Here is a 26,289-nt window from a genome sequence, read left to right on the forward strand (position 1 = left end):
CACCTACTGGAAGAGAAGTTAATCAAACTCTAAGACTGCATTTATTAGTTTTTGTTGTTGTTGTTGTTGTTGTTGTTTTTGTTGTTGTGGTTGTTGTTGTTGTTGTTGTTAATTTTGATTTGGAGTTTTCTTTCATTTTCATTTTTCTTTCTTGTTTTTTTAATTTTTTTTTACAATTTTTTTTAATTTTTTTTATTCTTCCAATTATAATTTTTTATTATTTAAAAATTTTTTTTTCTTTTTTTATTTCCTATTTTTTTTCTTCTTTTGTGTTTTCATTTCTTTTCAATTATCTTATCCCCCCTTCCTTGAATTCTACCTGCTTACTCTCATTCTCTTTAGTGACTTTTTCCCTTCCCTTCTAATACCTTTCCTCCCAAGCATCAAATAAATTTATAGGAGTAAACAGTAACTCAGCAGTCAAACAGAACAAGAAGTAACATGAGCAGCTTCAAAAAGCAAGGAAGAAAAGGAGTACAAACAATGCAGGACAGCCTAAATATTCAGGAGGACCTAGAGTCATCAGAAAAATGGTCATATAAAGAACTCAAGGAACACCTTAGACAGATGGAATGGAACCTTAAAGAGGATACGAGACAGCAAATTCAAGCAGCGAAAGAACACATTGAGAATGTATTACACAAACAGATAAAAGAAGAAGTTAAGCACCTTTATCAGGAGATAGAGATTATAAAAAAGAATCAAACCATAATCTTAGAAATGAAGGAAACTATAAACCAAATTAAAAACTCAATTGAGAGTATCACTAACAGAGTGGAGCAAGTAGAAGCCATAACGTCAGATAATGAAGACAAATTATTTCATCTTGAAAAGAGTCTAGCCAACTCAGAAAGGCTGGTAAAAAATCACGAGAAAAACATCCAAGAGTTATGGGATAACATAAAAAAGCCAAACTTACGAGTCATCGGGATAGAAGAAGGTACAGAGATTCAAACCAAGGGAATGAGTAACCTGCTGAATGAAATAATTACAGAAAACTTTCCAGAAATAAAAAAGGAAACAGATATACAAATTGAAGATGCATACAGGACACCGAGCACACAAAATCACAGTAGACCAACGCCAAGACACATTGTTATGAAGATATCCAATATACAGAACAAAGAGAAAATATTAAAAGCTACAAGAGAAAGGAGACAGATTACATTCAGGGGTAAACCAATAAGGTTAACAACGGATTTTTCATCACAGACACTGAAAGCAAGAAGGTCATGGAACAATGTATTTCAAACACTGAAAGACAATGGATGCCAACCAAGAATTCTGTATCCAGCAAAATTAAGCTTCAGGTATGACAACGAAATAAAAATCTTTCATGATAAACAAAAGTTAAAAGAATTTGCAGCCAGAAAACCAGCATTGCAAAGCATTTTGAGCAAAATACTACACGAGGAAGAAATGAAAAACAATAACCAAAACCATCAGAGGAAAGTGCCTCGGTAAAGACAGAGGGCGGGGGGAAAAATAATCATGGAGAAACAAACGAAATTTTTTTTAAAAAAAAGGATAAATAATCAAACATGGATGGAAGTACAAACCATATATCAATAGTAACTCTGAATGTTAATGGCTTAAACTCTCCAATAGAGCAACATAGGCTGATATCATGGATTAAAAAAACAAATCCAACAATATGCTGCCTCCAGGAGACACATCTGATTGGAAAAGACATACACAGCCTGAAGGTGAAAGGATGGGAAAAAATATACCACGCACACGGTCCTCGTAAGCAAGCAGGGGTGGCCATCCTCATATCAAATAAAATCGACTTCAAGACTAAGTTAATCAAAAGGGATAAAGAAGGACATTATATACTGTTAAAAGGAACCATTCACCAACAAGACATAACAATTATCAATATTTATGCACCAAATAATGGCGCTGCGACATTCATAAAACAAATTCTCCTCAAGTTCAAGAATCAAATAGACCACAACACAATAATTATGGGTGACTTCAACACACCTCTCTCACCATTGGACAGATCCTCCAAACAAAAGTTGAATAAGGAAACTATAGAACTCAATACCACAATCAATAACCTAGACTTAACTGACATATATAGAATATATCAACCATCACCAATTAGATATACTTTTTTCTCAGCATCACAGGGATCCTTCTCAAAAATAGACCATATATTATGCCACAGGGCAACCCTCAGTAAATATAAAGGGGTGGAGATTATACCATGCATTTTATCTGATCATAATGGAATGAAACTGGAAATCAATGATAAAAGAAGGAAGGAAAAATCCTACATCACATGGAAAATGAGCAATATGTTACTGAATGATCAATGGGTTACAGAAGACATAAAGGAGGAAATAAAAAAATTCTTAGAGATAAATGAAAATACAGACACAACATATCGGAATCTATGGGACACAATGAAAGCAGTTTTAAGAGGAAAATTCATCGCCTGGAGGTCATTCCTCAAAAAAAGAAAAAACCAACAAATAAATGAGCTCACACTTCATCTCAAAGCCCTAGAAAAGGAAGAGCAAAACAACAGCAAATGTAGCAGAAGGCAAGAAATAATTAAAATCAGAGCAGAAATTAATGAAATTGAAACAAAAGAAACTATTGAAAAAATTAACAAAACTAAAAGTTGGTTCTTTGAAAAAATAAATAAGATCGACAGACCTTTAGCCATGCTAACAAAGAGAAGAAGAGAGAGAACTCAAATTACTAACATACGGGATGAAAAAGGCAATATCACAACAGATGCTACAGAAATACAGAAGACAATTAGAAATTATTTTGAAAACCTATATTCCAATAAAATAGAAGATAGTGAAGACATCGATAAATTTCTTAAGTCATATGATTTGCCCAGACTGAGTCAGGAGGATACACACAATTTGAACAGACCAATATCAATGGATGAAATTGAAGAAGCCATCAAAAGACTACCAACCAAGAAAAGCCCAGGACCGGATGGGTATACAACGGAGTTTTACAAAACCTTTAAAGAAGAATTAATACCAATACTTTTCAAGTTATTTCAGGAAATAGAAAAAGAGGGAGCTCTTCCAAATTCATTCTATGAGGCCAACATCACCCTGATTCCGAAACCAGACAAAGACACCTCAAAGAAAGAAAACTACAGACCAATATCTCTAATGAACCTAGATGCAAAAATCCTCAATAAAATTCTGGCGAATCGAATACAAAAACACATCAAAAAAATTGTGCACCATGATCAAGTAGGATTCATCCCTGGTATGCAAGGCTGGTTCAATATACGGAAATCAATAAATGTTATTCACCACATCAATAGACTTAAAGATAAGAACCATATGATCATCTCAATAGACACAGAGAAAGCATTCGACAAAGTACAGCACCCCTTTATGTTCAAAACACTTGAAAAACTAGGGATAACAGGAACGTACCTTGACATTGTAAAAGCTATCTATGCTAAGCCTCAGGCTAGCATCATTCTGAATGGACAAAAGTTGAAGGCATTCCCTCTAAAATCTGGAACAAGACAGGGATGCCCTCTCTCACCACTTCTATTCAATATAGTTCTCGAAACACTGGCCAGAGCAATTAGACAGACGAAAGAAATTAAAGGCATAAAAATAGGAAAAGAAGAACTTAAATTATCACTATTTGTAGATGACATGATTCTATACTTAGAAGACCCAAAAGGGTCTACAAAGAAACTACTAGAACTAATAAATGAATTCAGCAAAGTGGCAGGATATAAAATCAACACGCATAAATCAAAGGCATTTCTGTATATCAGCGACAAAACTTCTGAAACGGAAATGAGAAAAAACACCCCATTCACAATATCCTCAAAAAAATAAAATACTTGGGAATCAACCTAACAAAAGAGGTGAAAGATTTATACAATGAAAACTACAGAACCCTAAAAAGAGAAGTAGAAGAAGATCTTAGAAGATGGAAAAATATACCCTGTTCATGGATAGGCAGAACTAACATTATCAAAATGGCGATATTACCAAAAGTTCTCTATAGGTTTAATGCAATGCCAATCAAAATCCCAATGGCATTTCTTGAAGAAATAGATAAAGCAATCATGAAATTCATATGAAAAAATAAAAGACCCAGAATAGCAAAAGCAATTTTAAGCAGGAAGTGTGAATCAGGCGGTATAGCGATACCAGATTTCAAACTATATTACAGAGCAATAGTGACAAAAACAGCATGGTACTGGTACCAAAACAGGCGAGTGGACCAATGGTATAGAATAGAGGACACAGAGACTAATCCACAAAGTTACAACTATCTTATATTTGATAAAGGGGCTAAAAGCATGCAATGGAGGAAGGATAGCATCTTCAACAAATGGTGTTGGGAAAACTGGAAATCCATATGCAACAAAATGAAACTGAATCCCTTCCTCTCACCATGCACAAAAGTTAACTCTAAATGGATCAAGGAGCTTGATATCAAATCAGAGACTCTGTGTCTGATAGAAGAAAAAGTTGGCTCCGATCTACATATTGTGGGGTCGGGCTCCAAATTCCTTAATAGGACACCCATAGCACAAGAGTTAATAACAAGAATCAACAAATGGGACTTACTTAAACTAAAAAGTTTTTTCTCAGCAAGAGAAACAATAAGAGAGATAAATAGGGAGCCTACATCCTGGGAACAAATTTTTACTCCTCCCACTTCAGATAGAGCCCTAATATCCAGAGTATACAAAGAACTCAAAAAATTAGACAATAAGATAACAAATAACCCAATCAACAAATGGACCAAAGATCTGAACAGACACTTCTCAGAGGAGGACATACAATCAATCAACAAGTACATGAAAAAATGCTCACCATCTCTAGCAGTCAGAGAAATGCAAATCAAAACCACCCTAAGATACCATCTCATTCCAGTAAGATTGGCAGCCACTATGAAGTCAAACAACAACAAGTGCTGGCGAGGATGTGGAGAAAAGTGTACTCTTGTACATTGCTAGTGGGACTGCAAATTGGTGCGGCCAATTTGGAAAGCAGTTTGGAGATTCCTGGGAAAGCTGGGAATGGAACCACCATTTGACCCTGCTATTGCCCTTCTCGGACTATTCCCTGAAGACCTTAAAAGAGCATGCTACAGGGATGCTGCCATATCGATGTTCATAGCAGCACAATTCACAATACCTAGACTGTGGAACCAACCCAGATGCCCTTCAATAGATGAATGGATAAAAAAAAGTGGCATCTATACACAATGGAGTACTATGCAGCAATAAAAAATGACAAAATCATAGAATTTGCAGGGAAATGGATGGCACTAGAGCAGATTATGTTTAGTGAAGCTAGTCAATCCCTAAAAAACAAATACCAAATGTCTTCTTTGATATAATGAGAGCAACTATGAACAGAGCAAGGAGGAAGAGCAGGAAGAAAAGACTAACATTTAACAGAATCATGAGATGGGAGGGAAAGGGAGAGAAAAGGGAAATTGCATGGAAATGAAGGGAGACCCTCATTGCTATACAAAATTACATATAAGAGGTTGTGAGGTGAATGGGAAAATAAACAAGGAAAGTAATGAATTACAGTAGATGGGGTAGAGAGAGAAGAAGGGAGGGGAGGGGAGGGGGGATAGTAGGGGATAGGAAAGGTAGCAGAATAGAACAATTACTAATTGGGCATTATGTAAAATTGTGGATGTATAAGCGACGTGATTCTGCAATCTGCACTTGGGGTAAAATTGGGAGTTCATAATCCACTTCAATCTAATGTATGAAATATGATATGTCAAGAGCTTTGTAATGTTGTGAACAACCAATTAAAAAAAAGAAAAATGAGAAATTATATCCCATCTGATTCAAATGTATGATATGTCAAGGTCATTGTACTGTCATGTGTAACTAATTAAAACAAATAAAAAAATTTAAAAAAAAATCTAATCAGAGGAAAAAGCAAGTCATGTTAAATAACAAAAATGGCTGGGAATACAAATCATGTCTCAATAATAACCCTGAATGTTCATGGCCTAACCTCACCAATCAAAAGAAATAGATGAGCAGATTGGATTTTTTAAAAAGACCAAACAATACACAGCCCCCAAGAGACTCAGCTCATAGGAAAAGACATTCACAGACTGAAGATGAAAGGTTGGGAAAAATCATACCACTCACATGGATTGCAGAAACAAGCAGGGGTTTCCATCCTCATAACAAATAAAGTGGGCTTCTAACTAAAGTCAATCAAAAAGGATAAAGAAAAACACTACATACTGCTCAAGGGAACCATACACCAACAAGACATAACCATTATAAATATATATGCCCCAAACAATGGATCATCTACGTTTATCAAACTCTTCTCAACTTCAAGAGTTAAATAGACAACAACTCAATAATTTTGGGTGACTTTAACACACCTCTTTCATCGCTAGATAGATCTCTCTAACAAAAGCTGAACAAAGAAACTATAGAACTCAATTATACAATCAATAATTTAGACTTAACTGACATATAAAGAATATATTCTCTCTAATGAGAGAATATATTTTCTTCTTGAAAGCATATGGATCCTTCTCTAAAATAGAACATATGAAAATCAATAACATTGATAAACCTTAGCCAAGCTAACAAAGACAAAGAAAGAGAAAACTCAAATTACTAAAATTCACCATGAAAATGAAAATATCACAATAGACACTACTGAAATACAGATGAAAATCACAAGCTATCTTAAAAATTTATACTTTAATAAAATATAAAATTTGGAAGACATAAAAAAATCTATAGCGACATGTTATCTACCCAGATTGAATCAGGAGGACATAGAAAATTTAAACAGATCCATTTCAAGCAAGAAAATTGAATGCTCCATCAAAAGCCTACCAAGAAAGAAAAGCCCAGGACCAGACAGATTCTCAGCTGAGGTCTACAAGACCCTCAAAGAAGAATTAAAACCAATCCTCTTCAAGTTATTCCATAAAAGATAAAAGGAGGAAACACTTCCAAACTCATTCTGTGAAACTAGTAACACCCTGATGCCAAAACCAGACAAAGACATATCAAGGAAAGAAAATTCAAATCGATATCCCCCTCATGAACATAGATGCAAAATTTCTTAATGAAATACTGGCAAATCACATCAGAGAACATATTAAAAAGCTAGTGCACAACTATCAAGTGGGGTTCCTCCCAGGGATGCAAGGTTGGTTCAACATATGGAAATCAATACAAAGATCATTAATCACATCAATAGACTTAAAGACAAGAATAACATGATTATCTCAATTGATGCTGAAAAAGCATTTGACAAAATACAGCATCCATTCATGCTCCAAACACTAGATAAACTAGAAATAGTAGGACACACCTCAACATTATGAAAGCTATCTGCACTAAGCCCAAGGCCAACATCATTCTAAATGGAAAAAAATTGACAGCTTTCTTTCCCAAAACTGAACCTCAGAAGCAAGTAGGGGTGGCCATATTCATATCAAATAAAATTGGCTTCAAGCCAAATTTAATCAAAAGGCATAAAGAAGGACACTATATACTGTTAAAGGGAACCATTCACCAACAAGACATAACAATCATCAATATATATCCCCCAAACAATGGTGCTGCTATGTTCATAAAACAAACTCTCCTCAAGTTCAAGAGTCAAATAGACCACAACACAATAATTATGGGTGACTTCAACACACCTCTCTCACCACTGGACAGATCTTCCAAGCAAAAGTTGAATAAAGAAACTATAGAACTCAATAACACAATTAATAACCTAGACTTAACTGACATATATAGAATATATCAACCATCATCAAGAGGATATACTTTTTTCTCAGAAGCACATGGATCTTTCTCAAAAATAGATCATATACTATGCCATAGGTAACTCTTAGGAAATATAAAGGACTAGAGATAATACAATGCATTTTATCTGATCATAATGGAATGAAACTGGAAATCAACAATAAAAGAAGGAAGAAAAACTCCTACATCACTTGGAGAATGAACAATATGCTACTGAATAAACAGTGGGTTACAGAAGACATCATGGAGGAAATCAAAAAATTCTTAGAGATAAATGAAAACACAAACACAACATATCAGAATCTATGGGAAACAATGAAAGCAGTTCTAAGAGGAAATTTCATTGCTTGGAGTTCATACCTCAAAAAAAGAAAAAAACAACAAATAAATGATCTCACACTTCATCTCAAAGCCCTAGAAAAAGAAGAGCAAAACAACAACAAATGCAGTAGAAGGCAAGAAATAATTAAAATCAGAGTTGAAATCAATGAAATCAAAATAAAAGAAACAATTAAAAAATTGACAAAACTAAAAATTGGTTCTTTGAAAAAATAAATAACATCCACAGACCCTTAACCATGCTAACAAAGAGAGAGAACTTAAATTACCAACATATGGGATGAAAAAGGCAATATCACAACAGACACTACAGAAATACAAAAGATAATTAGACATTAATTTGAAACCTTATATTCCAATAAAATATAAGATAGTGAAGGCATTGATAAATTTCTTAAGTCATATGATCTGCCCAGATTGAGTCAGGAGGATATACACAACTTAAACAGACCAATATCAAATGAGGAAATAGAAGAAGCCATCAAAAGACAACCAACCAAGAAAAGCCCAGGACCAGATGGATATACAGCAGAGTTTTACAAAATCTTTAAAGAAGAACTAATACCAATACTCTTAAGGCTATTTCAGGAATTAGAAAAAGAGGGAGCACTTCCAAATCCATTCTATGAGGCCAACATCTCCCTGATTCCAAAACCAGACAAAGACACTTCAATGAAAGAAAACTACAGACCAATATCTCTAATGAAGTTGGATGCAAAAATCTTCAATAAAATTCTGGCAAATCAGATACAAACACATAACAAAAAGATCATGCACCATGATCAAGTAGAATTCATCCCTGGGATGCAAGGCTGGTTTGACATATGGAAATCAATAAATGTAATTCACCACATTAATAGACTTAAAGATAAGAACCATATGATCATCTCAACAGAAGCAGGAAAAAGCATTCAACAAAGTACAGCATCCCTTTATGTTCAAAACAGTAGAAAAACTAGGGATAACAGGAACTTACCTCAACATTGTAAAAGCTATTTATGCTAAGCCTCAGGCCAGCATCATTCTAAATGGAAAAAAATTTAAGGCATTCCCTCTAAAATCTGGAACAAGACAGGGATGCCCTCTCTCACCACTTCTATTAAACATAGTTCTAGAAACACTGTCCAGAGCAATTAGACAGACAAAAGAAATTAAACAGAAAAATATAGGAAAAGAAGAACTTAAATTAACACTATTTGCTGATGACATGATTTTATACCTAGCAGACCCAAAAGGTTCTACTAAGAAACTTCTAGAACTAGTAAATGAATTCAGCAAAGTGGCAGGATATAAAATCAGTGCGCATAAATCAAAAGCATTCCTGTATATCAGCGACAAATCCTCTGAAATGGAAATGAGGACAACTACCCCATTCACAATATCCTCAAAAAAAAAATACTTGGGAATCAACCTAACAAAAGAGGTGAAAGATCTATACAACAAAAACTACATAACCTTAAAGAGAGAAATAGAAGACAACCTTAGAAGATGGAAAGATATACCTTGCTCATGGATAGGCAGAATTAATATCATTAAAATGGCCATATTAACAAAAGAACTTTACAGGCTCAGTGCAATTCTGATGAAAATCTCAACAGCACTCCTTGAATAAATAAAAAAAAAGCAATCATGAAATTCATGTGGAAAAATAAGAGACCCAGAATAGCTTAAGCGATTCTAAGCAGGAAGAGTGAAACAAGTGTTATAGCGAAGCCAGATTTTAAACTATACTACAGAGCAATAGTAACAAAAACAGCATGGTACTGGTACCAAAACAGGCGGGTGGACCAATGGTACAGAATAGAGGACACAGAGACCAATTCACAAAATTACAACAACCTTATATTAGACAAAGGTGCTAAAAGCATGCAATGGAAAAAAGATAGCATCTTCAACAAATAGTGCTGGGAGAACTGGAAATCCATATGCAACAAAATGAAATTGAATTCCTTTCTCTCACCATGCACAAAAGTTAACCCAATGGATCAAGGAGCTAGGAATGAAACCAAAGACTCTGCATCTAACAGAAGAAAAAGTTGGCCCTAATCTCCATCTCGTGGGGTCGGGCTCCAAATTCCTTAATAGGACACCTATAACACAAGAGTTAAAATCCAGAATCAACAAATGGGACATATTCAAACTAAAAAGTTCTTTCTCAGCAAGAGAAATAACATGTGAGATAAAAAGGGAGCCTATATCCTGGAAACAAATTTTTACGCCTCACACTTCAGAGAGAGCTCTAATCTCTAGAGTGTACAAAGAACTCAAAAAGTTAAACAACAAATAAATAAATAACCCAATCAACAAATGGGCCAAAGACCTGAACAGACACTTCTCAGAGGAGGATATACAATCAATCAACAAATACACAAAAAAAATGCTCACCATCTCTAGCAGTCAGACAAATGCAAATTAAAACTACTCTAAGATACCATCTCACTCCAGTAAGAATGGCAGCCATTAGGAAGTCAAAAAATAGCAAGTGCTGGTGAGGATGTGGGGAAAAAGGTACACTCATACATTGCTGGTAGGACTGCAAATTGGTGCAGCCAATTTGGAAAGCAGTATGGAGATTCCTTGGAAAGCTAGGAATGAAACCAGCATTTGATCCAGCTATTCCAATTTCCAGATATTCCCAAAAGACCTAAAAAGGGCATACTACAGGGACACAGCCACATCAATGTATACAGCAGCACAATTCACAATAGCTAGATTGTGGAACCAAGCTAGATGCCCTTCAATAGATACATGGATTTAAAAATGTGGCATTTATACACATGGAATATTACACAGCACTAAAAACTAACAATATCATGCCATTTGCAGGGAAATGGATGGAATTAGAGCAGATTATGCTAAGTGAAGTTATCCAAACACTAAAAAACAAATACCGAATGTCCTCTCTGATATAAGGGGGGGGGTGACTGAAAATAGGGTAGAGAGAAAGAGCATGAGAAGTATATTACCATTAAATAGGGAAGAGAGGTGGGAGGGAATGGGAGGGAGAAGAGGAGTTCCACGGAAGATGAAAGGAGACCTTCATCGTTATACAAAATACATGCATGATGATGTGAGGGAGCAAAAAGAGAGAGAAATGTGACACATTAGATTGGGTAGAGAGAGGTGATGGGAGGGAAGGGGAGGGGAAGGAGGGATAGGAAGGGCAGCAGAATAAAATAGACACTAGTATTGCTGTACGAATATACATGGCCATATAACCGATGTGATTCTGCAACCTGTACACTTGGAAAAATGAGAAATTAAGCCCCATTAGATTCAAAAATATGATATGTCAAAATCATTGTATTGTCATGAGCAACCAATAAAAAAAGAGAGAATAAAATCATGGCATTTGCAGGTAAATGGATGGAGTTGGACAATGTAATGCTAAGTGAAGTTAGCCAATCCCAAAACATCAAATGCCAAATATTTCTCTGATATAACGAGGCTGATTAATAGTGGGGTTGGGAGGGAGCACTGGAGGATTAGACAAACTCTAGACAAAGAGGTGAAAGGCAAAGGGACGGGGCATGGAGGTAGAAAAGATGGTGGGATGAGATGGATATCATTACCTAAGTACATGTATGAAGACACAAATGGTGTGAATATATTTTGTATACAACCAGAGATAAGAAAAATTTGCTCTGTATGTGTCACATAAATTGTAATGCATTCTGCTGTTGTATAAACCAAATTAGAATTAAAAAAGAATTTAAAAACATACCATGGTATTGGCACCAAAACAGACATGAAGATCAATAGCAAGGACAGAAGAAAAAGAGATAAATCCACCTAAACCCAGTTATCTCATCCTAATAGACAAAGGCACCATAAACATACATTGAAAAAAGATAGCCTCTTCAACAAATGGTACTGAGAAAACTGGATATCCATATGTAACAAAATGAAATTAGACCCCTATCTCTTATTCTGCACAAAACTCCAAGTAGATCAAAAAGATAGGCACTAGAACAGAGACCCTGTGCCTAATACAAGAAAAAGCAGGCCCAATTCCTTACCTGTTGGCTTAGGATATGACTTCCTTAACAACACTCCTAGAGCACAAGGAGTAAAATCAAGAATCAATATATGGGATGGATTCAAACTCAAAAGCTTCTTCTCAGCAAAAGAAACAATCAATAGTGTGAAGAGAAAGCCTACAGAATAGGATAAAATCTTTAAAACCTGCACTAGGATGGAGCATTAATCTCCAGGATATATAAAGAATACAAAAAAAAACAAAATAAAAACAAATAACCCAGTCAACAAATGAGCAAAGAAACTGAACAGACACTGCAAACAAGAAGAAGAACAAATGGTCAACAAATATATGAAAAAATGTTCATCTTCACTAACAATTAGAGAAATGCAAATCAAAACTACACTAAGATTTCATCTGACTCCAGGAAGAATAGCAATTATCAAAAACACAACTAACAACAAATGTTAGCAAGGATTTAAGGGGAAAGATACACTCATATATTTCTAGTGGAACTGTAAATTGGTGCAACCATTCTGAAAAGCAGTATAGAGATTACTCAGAAAACTTGAAATGGAAACATCATTTAACCCAGGTATCTCACTACTCACTTAATAACCAATGGACTTAATATCAACATACTATACTGATGTGGTCACATCAATGTTCACAGAAGCTCAATTCACAAAATCTAAGCTATGAAAACAATCTGGGTGCCCTTCAATAGATGAATGGATAAAGAAAATGTGGTACATATTCACAATAGAATATCAGTCATAAAGAAGAAAGAAAATATGCCATTTGCCAATAAATGGATAAAACAGGAGGCCATCATGATAACTGAATGAGCGAATCCCAACAAACAAAAGGCCAAATGATCACTCTGATATGTGGATGCCGAAGCACAATAGGCAGAGGGGAGGCAGAAGTGGAGGTTCACTCTTTTGGTCAGGGGGAAATGGGATTATGGTGGAGAGATGGGAATGGGAAATGGGAAAGACAGTAGAATGAATCAGACATAACTCTCTTGTGTTCATATAGGAATACATGACTTGTGTAACTCCATATCATGTACAACCACAAAAATGGGAAGGTATAATCCATATATTTATGATATGTCAAAATAAACATTCTACTGTGATGTTTCACTAAAAAGAACAATTTTTTTAAAAGAACAGAGATGTTCCAAATAAATAATATTCTGAGTTCATGATTCTTCCTTTTTTTCCATGCAGGGGGATCATCAGAGTCATTTATGTAGCAAATGGAAGTGGGATTTCAGAATGGTAGATCTCTGAACAGTGCACAAAGGCTACTAATTTGGCTCTCTGGTATTGGATTCCAATTTACATGGTATCATTCATTTATTAAACAGAATATTGCTGGGAGAAAAGACCTTCTTCCATTTCCACATGGTTTAAACAAAGCAGACTGCCAAACTAATCCAAAGGCGATGACTTTGGATTAGTGGTTTAGTTTCTCTGATCAACTTTACAAACACCCAAAGTGGTTGGCAGATAACTCTTTCTTACATGACAGCAACTGTGTGTCTCCCATGCCAGCAGCTTTACTTACAGCATTGTTTAATGTCCCCTCTATAGGCAAGGTCTGTCATGGGTGTTTACTCTGGGTGGGGTTGAGATTGATGCAAGCAATGAAATATGTTAGAGTTGATACCATCTGACTTAAAATTTGGGTGAAAAAGAACACAACTTCTGCCTCTTTGCAATTAGGAGAGAATGGTCTCTCTGGAGAAGCCAATCATCATGTTGCAAGGAACAAACCCCTGCAGGGAGACCACATGACAGAACCTCCTGGAGAGAAAAGGAGGTTCCCAGGTGACAGCCAGGATAAGCACTGACCTGTGAGGCAGGGAGCCTTAAGATAATTCCCCTCTCTGCATCTCAAGACCACCCTGCTGACACACAGAGGAGCAGAGACACGCTGTCCTCAGCAACCATGACCAAACTGAGCTTCCTGAGCAAAGCATATGTCATTGTTGTTTTGAACACTAAGTACATGGGTCACTGAGGCACACTGACTTCAGCATTGCCCCCACCCCATTCTGCCCATCCCTGTAACCCCAGCCCCACCATCTTGTCTATTCACTAATATTTTCTTGTCCTCTGCCACAGCCAAAGAATCTCATCTCCAATGCCCTGAGTCTTACAAAGAAAATGGTTTCACCAAATGATCATCTTTCCATGATCATTATTCAAAGAGAACCAAGGAAATGAGCCTATTTCTGAGACCACAGTATTCACTATGGCCAATGTTTAGCACCTATAGCACCCCATCTTGTGACCATAGGTTCCTGTTTTCTGCTTCTGTGGTCAGCACTGAATCAAGAGTGGTGGGAGCTAAGCCATGGCTAAAGTCTAACTCAACCATCAGATCTTGATCAGACAGTGAGGCAAGGGTGAGATCATCTCAGAGGAAAAAGCCCACACACACCAGAAGAGAACACTGGGAGTTTAAAAGACCAGGACGACACAACAACATCTTTGACCAGAGAGGCCTTCCTGGGAAGATGAAGCCACTCCTGCTCCTGTTGGTCTTTCTTCTGTGCCCAAGGACAGAGGCAGGTGAGTGACTATCCCCAACAACTGAAGCCCAACCCCAAGCTCAGCCCTGCTCAGATACTGCACCCCACCATTCCGGCTCAGGTGCACCTCCAGCAACATTAATCTTAGCAAGGTAAACCTCACCCAAAGACTGGCGGGCCTCATGGGGATGGGAGCACAAAGGAGGAGCAGGGCAGAAGGCTAGTTTTCATGAGAGTCAGTGGCCACCTTCCCCTTTCCCAGCTATAACCTTTACATCTGGAAAGCAGGCCCTTTCACAAAGACATATGAAAAATAAATAATCAATTCCCCAAGAAAAGGCAGCTGACAGAAAGGGGCTGGCTCTGTAATCAAGGTAAAGCCCACTATGTTTTTAAATTAATATCTTAATATCTACCTTCAATATGCACCTGCTTCTCCAGATTTGTCATTCTCACACTGCCCAGGAATGAAGCCAAAGATCCATTTGATCTCAAAACTGTGGGCAATCTCATCCCTTAACAGATACATGTGCCTTGATTCAGCCCCATGTTCTCTCAGGTCATTTTCAGTTACAGATGGGTGCAATGGCTTTGTCAGACCCCATCTTTCCTGGTGCCTGCAATCTCACCAGCACTGCCCCTTCAACCTCAGCCACAGGATAATCAGGAGCCATTCCCTCACACATCCAAGACCTTTACTGGGCACCTACTTGGTGTCTGCCTCCAGCAGACAAACATCAAACATGACTCAGCATCCTGAATTTATGTGCAGAACCCAGTAGGAGCTCAGTGGGAACTAAGGGGAAACAAGAGGGGAAAGAAGATTCTGGGACACTTCACAGAAAGGACTGACCAGGATCTGTAGGTATGTTGCTACTGGTTCCAAACTCAAATCCTGTCAGTCAACATTGACATCTGAAGCAGGAATTACAGAGCAAGGACTGCCTTGCTCTTGGTCAGAGGGAGTATCTGAGTCTTGTGGGTCTCTCTTCAATCCAGGAATGCTGCCTGGCAAACACTCAGGGCCCATGTTTGCTGCTGCTGACTACTTAGACCTTTCCCCTAGGGACATGTATAAGTATTGAGCCAGTCAAGGCTACATGGCAAGTGAGGAGACCAGGGCAGGGCAAGAACAAAGGAGCATGGAGGGTTTCCAGATGAGGTCAACTTCCTATTTGATGAAAACCTGAGAGGACACAATCCAGGGACCCAATCAGACAGAAATTTTTTTGTTTGTACTCCTAAGTGGAAACACAACAGAATAATTAAAAGAGAAGTATTCACAGCACCAATCAATAATAGTGAGGAGAGGGTGGAGAGGGGAGATGAATAAGGAAAGGAAAAAATTCCTTGGACCATAAAAGAAGACAAACTCTCCCACCAGATTCAGAATGTTGTAGAACCTTCTCTTTAGACCTCTCTCTCTGTCCCTCTTGCAATAAACCTGCTTCTTGCTTGCTCTCTCTGCATCCTGTTTGTCAATTCTTTGCTGAACAAGGACAATGAACCCAGCACACCTAAGTGGTAACACCATCACACTTAATCCTTCCCTCCCTGGAGTTGATCCCAGTCTCCTCTTCTTCAACCTTTGGCTCCATGAGCACCAAGGGCAGGACAGAACTTTTCTTTCAGGGAACATCATCGGGGGCCAGGAAGCTGTGCCTCATTCCCATCCCTACATGGCATTTCTTCGGATCAAGACACAAACTACAACAAAACGATGTGGGGGTTTCCTTGTGCGTGAGGACTTTGTCCTGACAGCAGCCCACTGCTGGAAAAGGTGAGTTCACCCTTCTAGAGAAAACCTCACAGGGAATCTTCTCCTTTGGGCCTGAAGACAAGAGCTCCATGGAGGGCAGGGAAGCTCTGAGGAGAGAGGAGCAGTCAGTGCAGGTGGCTTCTTATACAAAAGGCGAACGTGGATCAAGGCTTAATGGGAAGGAGGTGGGTTTTGCCCCAGATACCAGAGTGCAAATATGTGAAATTAAGAGTCTCACCTGGAGCCAGTCTCTATGCACGACTGTACATGTTCTGTACATGACTGAGTACACTGCGATACTCTAGGACCTGCACCAACCCTGGCTGTCAGGAAGAAAAGGGAAGAGATGCTCAGCCCCAAGTCCTCTTCCCATGTAGCTTCTCCCAACTCCAACCTTCCCTGCCCTGGGCCACCCATTTTCCTTCAGGGATACCAACTTATATCCCCTGTGACTCTACCTCACTGTCTGCTCTAGGAACAGAACCATCACTGTCATCCTGGGGGCCCATGACATCGATGAGCAAGAGGCGACCCAGCAGGTCATCCCTATAAGAAGAGTCATCCCCCATTCAAATTTTAAAAAAAAGCCATTCAATGACATCATGTTACTTCAGGTGAGGCATGCCATTCCACTGGGTCTTACACAGGTTAATCCTAGAGGGTTAAATCCTCATGGCCTTGTTTCCATTCCTCCTTGTCAAATTCACCACTTCACTTGTCCCAGTGCCATGAAGAAAGCAACCCCATGTCTGTGTTGATTTTCATGAGTTGTTGGTTGATCAGAATTCCCTTTATCTGCCTTTAGTTGAAAAATAAGGCCAAGCTGAATGCTGAGGTGAGCCTCCTCAAGTTACCCTCAAGAAATTCCCAGGTTACACCAGGGATGGTGTGCACTGTGGCTGGATGGGGACTCATTGGCCAAAACATATCCACAACAAAACTGCATGAGGTACAGCTGGAAATCCAAAAAGACGAGGAATGTCTCTCTCATTTCAAAAGTATATATGAATCCACCACCCAGATTTGTGTGGGGAACCCAAAAGAGAAGAAGAATTGTCTTCATGTAAGTTCACCTGCATTGGCTATTCTCTGCCTTGGGCACAGCAGAGTTTGAGGACAATCAGGGCAAAGGGAACTACTTATGCCCCTATGTACTCAGCCTTTCACCAATTCAGTCTCTGGTCCTGGAGACTGATTTCCCTTTGGTCACTTCATGAACAGAGACTTACTAGAAAAGGAGAGGCATCAGTCAACTGGAGGGAATAGTAAGGGTCAGGCTGGAGCCCCCCAGACTGAATGAGGACTGCCCAGTCCTGATTTCACACACACAGCCCTCTGATAGTGCCCACACACACCTGGGGAGTGGGCAGTGTGGAATCTGAACCTGGTCAGCTAAGAGCTTCTTTTCTCTGTCCACAGGGAGACTCAGGAAGTCCCCTTGTGTGTGAAAATGTGGCCCAGGGCATTGTGTCCTTTGGGGAAGATGAGGGGACACCTCCAAGTGTCTACACTAGAATCTCAAGCTTTCTGCGCTGGATTAAAAAAACAATGAAATCCTTCAAACTCCAGGGGCAAGACTGAGAGGCCTCCTGAATTGATCTTCATCTTCTCTTCAACATAGGCCCAAAGTGCACTGGGTGGAGGAGTCAAGGGGAGACTGCTGGTTGCTTAATAAACTTTCATCTCTGCAACAGAAGTGATGGATTCCTCCTTTCTTCACCAGCATAACATTCTGTAAAGTGCTAACTGTATGTCTAGCACGAACTGCTCACATTTATGATTCCTTACATTCTTCCCCTCAGGCACACTCCACCTTCCATCTCTAGAATATGAAACCTTGCTGTGTTGATACTGGCTCCAAATAACTGTTCAATGCCAGCTCCCTGCAGCAGGCTGAATTTAAGCTACCCAGGAAAAAAGGACCCTCTCTAGACAAAACTCATTCCTTCAGTGCCATCTTACCTCATTCTGTACCCACATCCCTACCCTACCCACCTTCAGGGCCAATATGAAAACACAAAGAACCCATATTTGGAATGGAAATTACATAATTCCAACCCTAGTGGTAATGGTAGGAGCCTTTTGGAAAGGTGTGGTTCATGCAGGGCTCCCTCTCCAAGTCAGCACAACCGGCAGCTGGGAAGCATGAAGATTTTCAGGAATAATTTTCAGTATTCCCAGATGCAATTTGAGTTCTGTCATACCCTGTCATGGGGCAAGAACCCAGTGCAGTGTCTGGTGTCCTGAGAACCCATCCTCCCAAAACTCCAAATGACCTTCTATCTTAGTCTGAGCCAGCTTCTCTCCACCTCCCATGTCCAGGTTCCCTAGAATCCTGTGAGGATCCAAGCACCCTTTCTACCTGTGTACACCAAGATTATCGTCCATGATGGATCTTGAGCACCAGCTCTCCTTCTGACCCATTCATAAAGGACCAGGAGGCAGAGTATGTCCTCAGAACTCTAGTCCAGAGCTTCCACCTAGGTCAAGGCCATATCAGTCCTCCTCATGCAGAGGAGTCCTGCTCCTGACCTCAGAGCTCAACAAAGACAAGTCACACTCAGCAGCCTGATCCCTTGCAGGCTCTTCCTTTTGGGCACCACTGACAGTCTGGTCTCTGGGAAAGAACTCACTGATTGGTACTCTGGATTATAATGTCCATCTATGTGAGACAGCCTGCCTCTGTAACAGGACAGAAGATCATTCTGCAAAGCAGCAGTCATCATGGAATCCATGTGGTGTTTCTGTGGCTTTCCTGGCCTGCATCTCAGTTTAAAATATACAAGAATCACAGGCATCTTCTTTTCAAGATAATAAAACTTATTTGAAGTGTCCTGATGTCACATGGTAGAGCACATTATCACATCAGATCCAGAACTGCTGATTATGGGGTCTAGAGGAAATAGAGACTTTCTAGTCCTATCAGTGCTTAAGACTTTCCCTCTCAGGAGGCAGGAGGAAGATGGGAAGAAGGACCACAGTGTGAGCAAGTCTGTCCTAATTTAACATTGTGGCATATACAAACACTCAGACATGAAACATAGTTCATATTTTTCTGAAATCTGGGGTCTGACTTTAAGCATGAGCCAATGTGAAAAGTAACCCTAGTTATTACTGAGGCCTAGCCATACCCACAATTGAACCAAGATAGGGAGGCTTAGTTATACTTGGAAAATGGAAGCTTTCTCTAATCGTTTTTATTTTTTTATTGAAGGTTTACAGTGAAACATTGTAACTGGGTTCATCCTGACAAACTCACACATACATGAAAATCAATTCAGCTCATACTGCCAATCTTTTCAGTCCCCTCTCTTACCACCCAGCTAAACTTTTCTCTCGCATCCTCCTTCATCTACTCTACTTGACTCCTTTTTGCTCATCTAATAATTAATTATATTTAATTAGTAAAATTAACCAAATTGTTAGTTGGTATAATTAATTATATTTGCTTGATTCTTTGTAATATCTATTCCTCCCTCCACTTTCCTTAATGTTATTCTAGTTTCAGTGTAAAACACTAAAATTCCAATGTTTAGATTTCAGAGTTGGCTTATTTCACTTAGCATGATATTCTCCATTTCCATTCATTACTGGATATAACTTTATTCTTTTTATGGCTGAGTCAACTCCACTGAATATATATACCACAGTTTCTTGTTCCATTTATCTACTGACAGGTATCTAGATTGATCCCATAATTTGGCTACTGTTCATTATCCTGCTACAACCATTGATGTGGTTGTAGTATGCCGATGCATATATTTGGGGGAATACCAATGAGTAGGATAGCTGGATGACATGGTGGTTCTATCCCTAGTTCCTTGAGGAGTCACCATACTGCTTTCCAGAGTGCTCGTACTGGTCTGTAGTACAACCAACAATGTAAAGTGTTCCTTTCTGCCCACAATCTTGACAGCATTTATTGTTGTTCATATTCTTGATCATTGCCAACCTGACTAGAGGCACTTGAAATCATAGGACAGTTTTGATTTGATTTCCCTAATTCTACAAATGGTAAACATTTTTCATATATGTGTTGCCCATTGTGTTTCTTCTTTTGAGAAACTTTCGTTTTGTCCATTTATTGACTGGATGCTTTGTGGGAGTGGGGGTTCTTTGTGTATTCTGGATATAAATCCCCTATTGTAGGATTACCAGGCCAGGACTTTCTCCTGTTCTGTAGCCTCTCTCTTCTCACTCTTAATCATTTCCTTGGCTGTGCAGAAGCTTTTCAGTTGGATGGCATCTCACTTCTTGAAACTTGTTTTTTTTTCTTATTCACTGGGGGTCTCATTAAGGAAGTTGGTGTCAGCAACTACCTACTGGAATATTGAACCTATGTTTTCTTCCAGCAGTTGTACAGTTTCTAGTCTAATTCCTAGTCTTTGATCCATTTCAAGTGTGTTTTGTGGAAGGTGTGAAAGAAAAGTCTTATTTCATTTTTCTACAGATACCTAATAGTTGCCCCAGAACCATTTGTTTTATCATGCTGTCTTTTTCAAGAGGCATTTTGGGTGCCTTTGTCAAAAATCAGACAGCTATGGATATGGGAATATCTCTCTGGGTCTTCTATTTTATTCTATTGGTCCTCATGTCTATTTTGATGCCAATACCATGCTGTTTTAGTTACTACAGTTTTGGATGTAATTACAGTTCAGGTATTGTGATGTCTCATGCTTCACGTTTCTTGCCTAGTATTGCTTTGGCTATTCTGGGTCTCTGATTTTTCCAATTGAATTGATATTTTTCTAGGTCTGTGAAGAATATCATTGATATTTTGAGGAGGATTGAAATGCATCTATATATTGCTCTTGGTATTTTGGGCATTTTGATCATATTGATTCTGCATATTGAAGATGGCATGTTTTTTCATCTTTTGAGGTCATCTTCAATTCTTTGCTTTGGTGTTCTATAATTGTATTGCCAACCTCTTTTCCCTCCTTAGTTAGATTAATTTTTTGAAGTTACTATGAAGGGGTTTGTTTTCATGATTTCTTCCTCAACTGAATCCCTGTTGGAGTATAGGAAAGCTAATGATTTATGGGTATTGATCTTGTATCCTGCTACACTGTTAAACTGATTTCTATGCTCTAGAAGTCTTCTTATGGTATTTTTTGAGTCTTATTGATATAGGATCATGTTGTAGGCAAACAGAGGTACTTCTACTTATTCCTTTCCTAATTCTATTCCTTTGATTTCCTTTTCATGTCTGATCACCATGGTTAATGTTTCAAGTGTTATACTGAATGGGGTGGTGAGAGTGGATAAATTTGCCTAGTTCCTAATTTCAGAGGAAATGCTTTTAGTTTTTCTCCATTGAATATCAGGATGGTGTTGGCTTTGGGCTTGTTTCCAAATCCAAAATGCAGATAAAATTTTAGCATAGTTTTCATTTGATTTCCCTCATTGTTACAGATGTTGAACAGTTTTCATATATTTTTATTTGGCCTATATGATGTTGAAGTAATGTCCTTCTATTCCTAATTTTTTCATCATTTTTAACATGAATGGGTGTTTGATTTTATCAAAGGCCTTTTAGGCATCTATTCAAATGATCATGTGACTCTTATCTTTAATTCTCATTAAGTGGTGAATTTCATTTATTCATTTTCATATGTTGAACCAAACTTTCACCCTGAAAATAAACCCATTTCAATATGGTGTATTTATGTGCTTTTGAATGTGGTTTGCTAATATTTTATTAGGGATTTTTGCATCTACATTCATCAAGGATATTGCTTTATACTTTTCTTTCCTTTATGCATCTTTATCAGTCAGTATCTAGATAATATTGGCTGCATAAAATATATTTGGGAGTGTTCTCCTCTTTCAATTTCATCGAATAATTTTTTTAAAAAAATGGTATAGTTTCTCTTGTACAGATTTGGAAAAACTCAGGTGAGAATCCATCAGGTCCTGGAATTTTCTTTTTCTTAAAGCTTTTATTTGCTGTTTTCATTGGGTCCTGGGATTTTTATTTTTCAGAAGGCTTTCAATTACAAGTTCATTACTAAATATTGGTATGTTTAGGTTTTCTATACATTCTTGTTTCAATTTTGGCAGACCATACGTGTCTAGAATTTGTCAATGTCTTCCAGATTTTACAGGTCATTGAAGAATAAATTTTCGAACCTCATTTTGTTAATGCTCAGGATTTCAGAAGGATCTAAAGTAATATCTCCTTTTTTCATCTCTGGTCTTGTTGATTTGCTTCTTCTTCATCTTTTTTTGGTTAGTTTGGCTAAGGATTTGTCAATCTTATTTAGCTTTGCAAGAACCAACTTGTCATTGCATTCATCCTGTGTATTATCTTCTAATTCTCAATTTCATTGATTTAAGTTGTAATCTTAATTATTTCTTCTCTTATACTGGTTTGAAGTTTGTTTCCTCCTTTATTTTTAAGGCCCTGAGGTGGAACATAAATGTATTTATAGGGATTTCTCTAATATTTTATCATGGGCCTCTATAGTATCAATTATCCTCTTAGAACTGCTTTCATATTGTCTCAGAGATTTTGATACGTTGTGTCTTTATTCTTGTTCATCTCTAAGAATTTTTTGAGATTTATTCTCATTTCTGCTTTGCTTCATTCACCAAATAAGAGAGTATTGTTCAATCTCCATGTGTTTATGGGGTTTCCAAGATTTTTCTTGCTGTTGATTTCTAGGCTCATTCCATTATGATTTTATGATCTGATAGGATACATGCAATTTTATCAACTTTTTTGTACTTGCTAAGATTTGCTTTGCGTATCAGAAAATGGTCTATTTTGGAATAGGTTTCATACACAACTAAGAAAAAGGTAAAATCATCTGTTTTTGCTGGATTCTGCAGATGTACATTAGGTCCATTTGATTTATAGTGTTGTTCAGCTCACAGATATCTTTCTTGATTTTGTGCTTTGATGAACTGTCTATTGGTTATAAGAGTGCATTAAAATCATCCAGTATTATTGTGTTGGGGTCTATGTGGGACTTACTCTCGTAGAATGGTTTTTCCATGTAATTGTGTGTATTGACGTTTGGGACTTAAATGTTAATTATTGTTATATTTTCCTGTTGGATTGTTATCTTTACTAGAATGTAGTGACCCTTTTTGTCTCTTCTGATTACTTTTTGCTGAAATCAGCTTGGTCAGATATGAGAATAGCTACACAAGCCTGCTTTTTTGGATCATGGGAATGAAGTCTATTTTGCCATGCTTTTACTTTCTGCCTCTGGATGTCTTACCTCTAAGATGAGTCTCTTTTAAAAAGACTATTGTTTGATCATGTTGTTTATCCATTCTGCTACTATGTGTCTTTTAAAGGGGAGTTGAGACACTTAACATTCAGCATTCATATGGATTTGTGTTTATGATTTCCTGCATTTTGCTTTTTTTTTCTTTGCTATATTTTTCTTGTATTGATTCTCATTTAGTGAATTATTCTTCAACTGAACTTCCTCTAATTTGGAGCTCTGGGGATTGTTTTGTAGTTCCTCTATGCATAATCTGTCTTTGAATATTCTTTTAGTGCTAGCTTCGTTCTCATGAATTCTTTTAGCTTATTTTTGTCGCGGAAAGTTTTTATTTCCCTCTCAAAATTCAAATGAAGCTTTCCTAATATACTAACCATGGCTGGCTGTTGTTTTCTTTTAGGGCTTTGAATATCTCACTACTCCTTGATTTTAGAGTCTGAATTGAGAAATAGAAGTGAGCATTATTGGTTTGCTTCTAAATGTGATGTGGTGTTTCTCTCTTGTGGGTTGTAATACTCTTCCCTTACTTCTATCTTAGACATTTTGATTATGATGTGTCTTGGCAAGCTCCTCATTTGTCTAGGTCTCTTTGGGGTCCTTCAAGTGTACTATATGTGGATGTCCTTCTTCTTTCTTATATGGGAGAAGTTTTCTGGAACTATCTCCTGGAAATGTTCTTTGTGCTTTTACCTTTCATCTTCATATTTCTTCTATCAAAATAATTCTCAACTTTGGTCTTTTAATGTTGTCCCAAAATTCTTGTATATTCTGGTCATCTTCTATAATTTTTCTCTTTATTGCCTTTTGTGTGCTCACGATCATATAGGTCTGCCTTCAATTCCTAAAGTTCTGTCATTAAGAACTGACCTATATTTTCTATGCAATCTAATCTGTTAGTGATGCTTTTAACTGTGTTTTTAATTTGATGGATTGTCTCCTTCAGTTCTAAGCATTCTTCTTGGCTTATTTTTACTATTTCTATTTCTTTTCTAAGCTCTCTTTTATCTCCTAGATTGCTCCCTGATTCCTTCCTTGGATCTTCTTTAGGTCAATGGACATTTTAATAATCTATTTCTTATCATCTTTAGGGGGTTTTCATCAACCATGCCATCAGTGGATTCTTTTGTTGAGGTATTGTGAATTTTGGTGTAATGCCAAGGGATGAGACCTTGGTACCCTCTCAGATTGCCCCTCCTTGGTTCCTTGTTGTTGGTTTGGGGCTTTTGTGTCTTCACTTCTTTGAATTGAAGTAATGTCAAGCCTCAGGAGGAGAAGACTGTGTGTGAAGGGAGATTCACTGTTGCTGGTTGAGATCTGAGTATTTCTCAGCTGCCAGATATCTACTCTGTAATCTTGAAGTGCCCCAATCTCTTTTCAGCTCCTTTAGAGGGAAAAGAATCTAGGAATTACACTAATGTCAGCAGAAAATGTACAACTTTATGTTAAATATCTTGTATCTAGTTCAATATCTATAATACTATTTGCCACCTAAGTAGTAATGATGGTTTCTGCATTTAACAATAATATCAACAATAAATATATAAATATTCATTATCTAAGTTATATATATACAAATGTTTAAAAACTCTTCATCTACTTCATTTATATTTACTAAATATATATATTTACTTAATAAATATACATTTTCTGTATTTATCAAATAAATATATGTAGAATATATTTTCAAATATAAGTATTAAGTATATATTTAACTACATATTTTTATGTGTTTAGTAAATAAACACATAAAAATACATATTTAAATATATACTTAATAGTTATATTAAGTAGATAAGTTATATAGATTATATATTTTTAAATACATACAATAAGTTTACATTTAAGATATATATATATACATATGTATATGTGTGTGTATATGTATATATAATATATATATATTAAATACATATGAACTAAATCAGGAATTTATCTGAAGAAGTCTACTATTTTATTGAGTATATTGATGATCACCCCAATTCAAGTGGTGGAAGTCACACAGTCTAATTATGAGTATTGCTTTTTGTCTTCTCTATTCTTTGTATTAAAGTATAGCTGAAGATTGAATGGCATTATTCCACTTGTGGAGTAAAGTTTATTGTCTTTGGTAGAGTTTACTTCAGCAACAAAGCCTCTAACTTGTGAACTTTATATATACCTATAGGTTCCCAGAACCTTACAGAATGGGCAAAGTTAGCAACACTAACGATGATTTCAAAGGATACACAGCATTGAAATAAATACCCAATGCCTTTTCTATGATGTGTCCAAGGTTAATCACCACCAATAATAAGAAATGGAGGGTTCAGCAGTTGTCAACTGTTAAAACAATAATCACAAACTATATTTTGCTTCAAAGAAAACAGCAGGTGTCAACAATATCATCCACAGCAGTAATGATTATATCAGCACTAACAGAGGGGGCCAGAATTATATAAGACAACTAGTTTTAAAAGATGGTAAAAATACACTTTGGGGGAAAGAAAACACATGAGTAAATTAGAATGAACTGCCCAGTTTCAAAAAGTGAACAGAGCGAATACAGAAGAGATGTAGCATGTGATGTTTAAGTGAGACAAGGGGAAAATTGAAGCAAAGTACTGGGAGAGAGGGAGAGAGAAAAATAGAATTTGGCCATTAGTAGGACAAGGT

At 37.3% G+C, this 26,289-nt stretch overlaps 1 protein-coding gene across 1 annotated transcript; it reads left to right on the forward strand.

Annotated features, from left to right (window-relative positions):
* Nucleotides 1-16,142: 16,142 nt before the first annotated feature.
* Nucleotides 16,143-17,980, forward strand: LOC120886429 (mast cell protease 1A-like). The gene is made up of 4 exons (XM_078049050.1): nt 16,143-16,420; nt 16,881-17,013; nt 17,205-17,462; nt 17,819-17,980. The coding sequence occupies exons 1-4, from the start codon at nt 16,143-16,145 to the stop codon at nt 17,978-17,980; spliced, it is 831 nt and encodes a 276-aa protein (XP_077905176.1).
* The last annotated feature ends 8,309 nt before the right edge of the window (nt 17,981-26,289 follow it).

Source organism: Ictidomys tridecemlineatus, chromosome 5 (assembly GCF_052094955.1).
Source record: "Ictidomys tridecemlineatus isolate mIctTri1 chromosome 5, mIctTri1.hap1, whole genome shotgun sequence".
NCBI lineage: Eukaryota > Metazoa > Chordata > Mammalia > Rodentia > Sciuridae > Ictidomys > Ictidomys tridecemlineatus.

Excerpts from the sequence above, each read along its gene's own strand:
- LOC120886429 (XM_078049050.1), top strand. The coding sequence starts at position 16,143 with ATGAACCCAGCACACCTAAGTGGTAACACCATCACACTTAATCCTTCC. Across the intron at positions 16,421-16,880 it reads GCAGCCCACTGCTGGAAAAG|AACCATCACTGTCATCCTGG; the intron begins GTGAGTTCACCC and ends CTCTAGGAACAG. Across the intron at positions 17,014-17,204 it reads ATGACATCATGTTACTTCAG|TTGAAAAATAAGGCCAAGCT; the intron begins GTGAGGCATGCC and ends ATCTGCCTTTAG.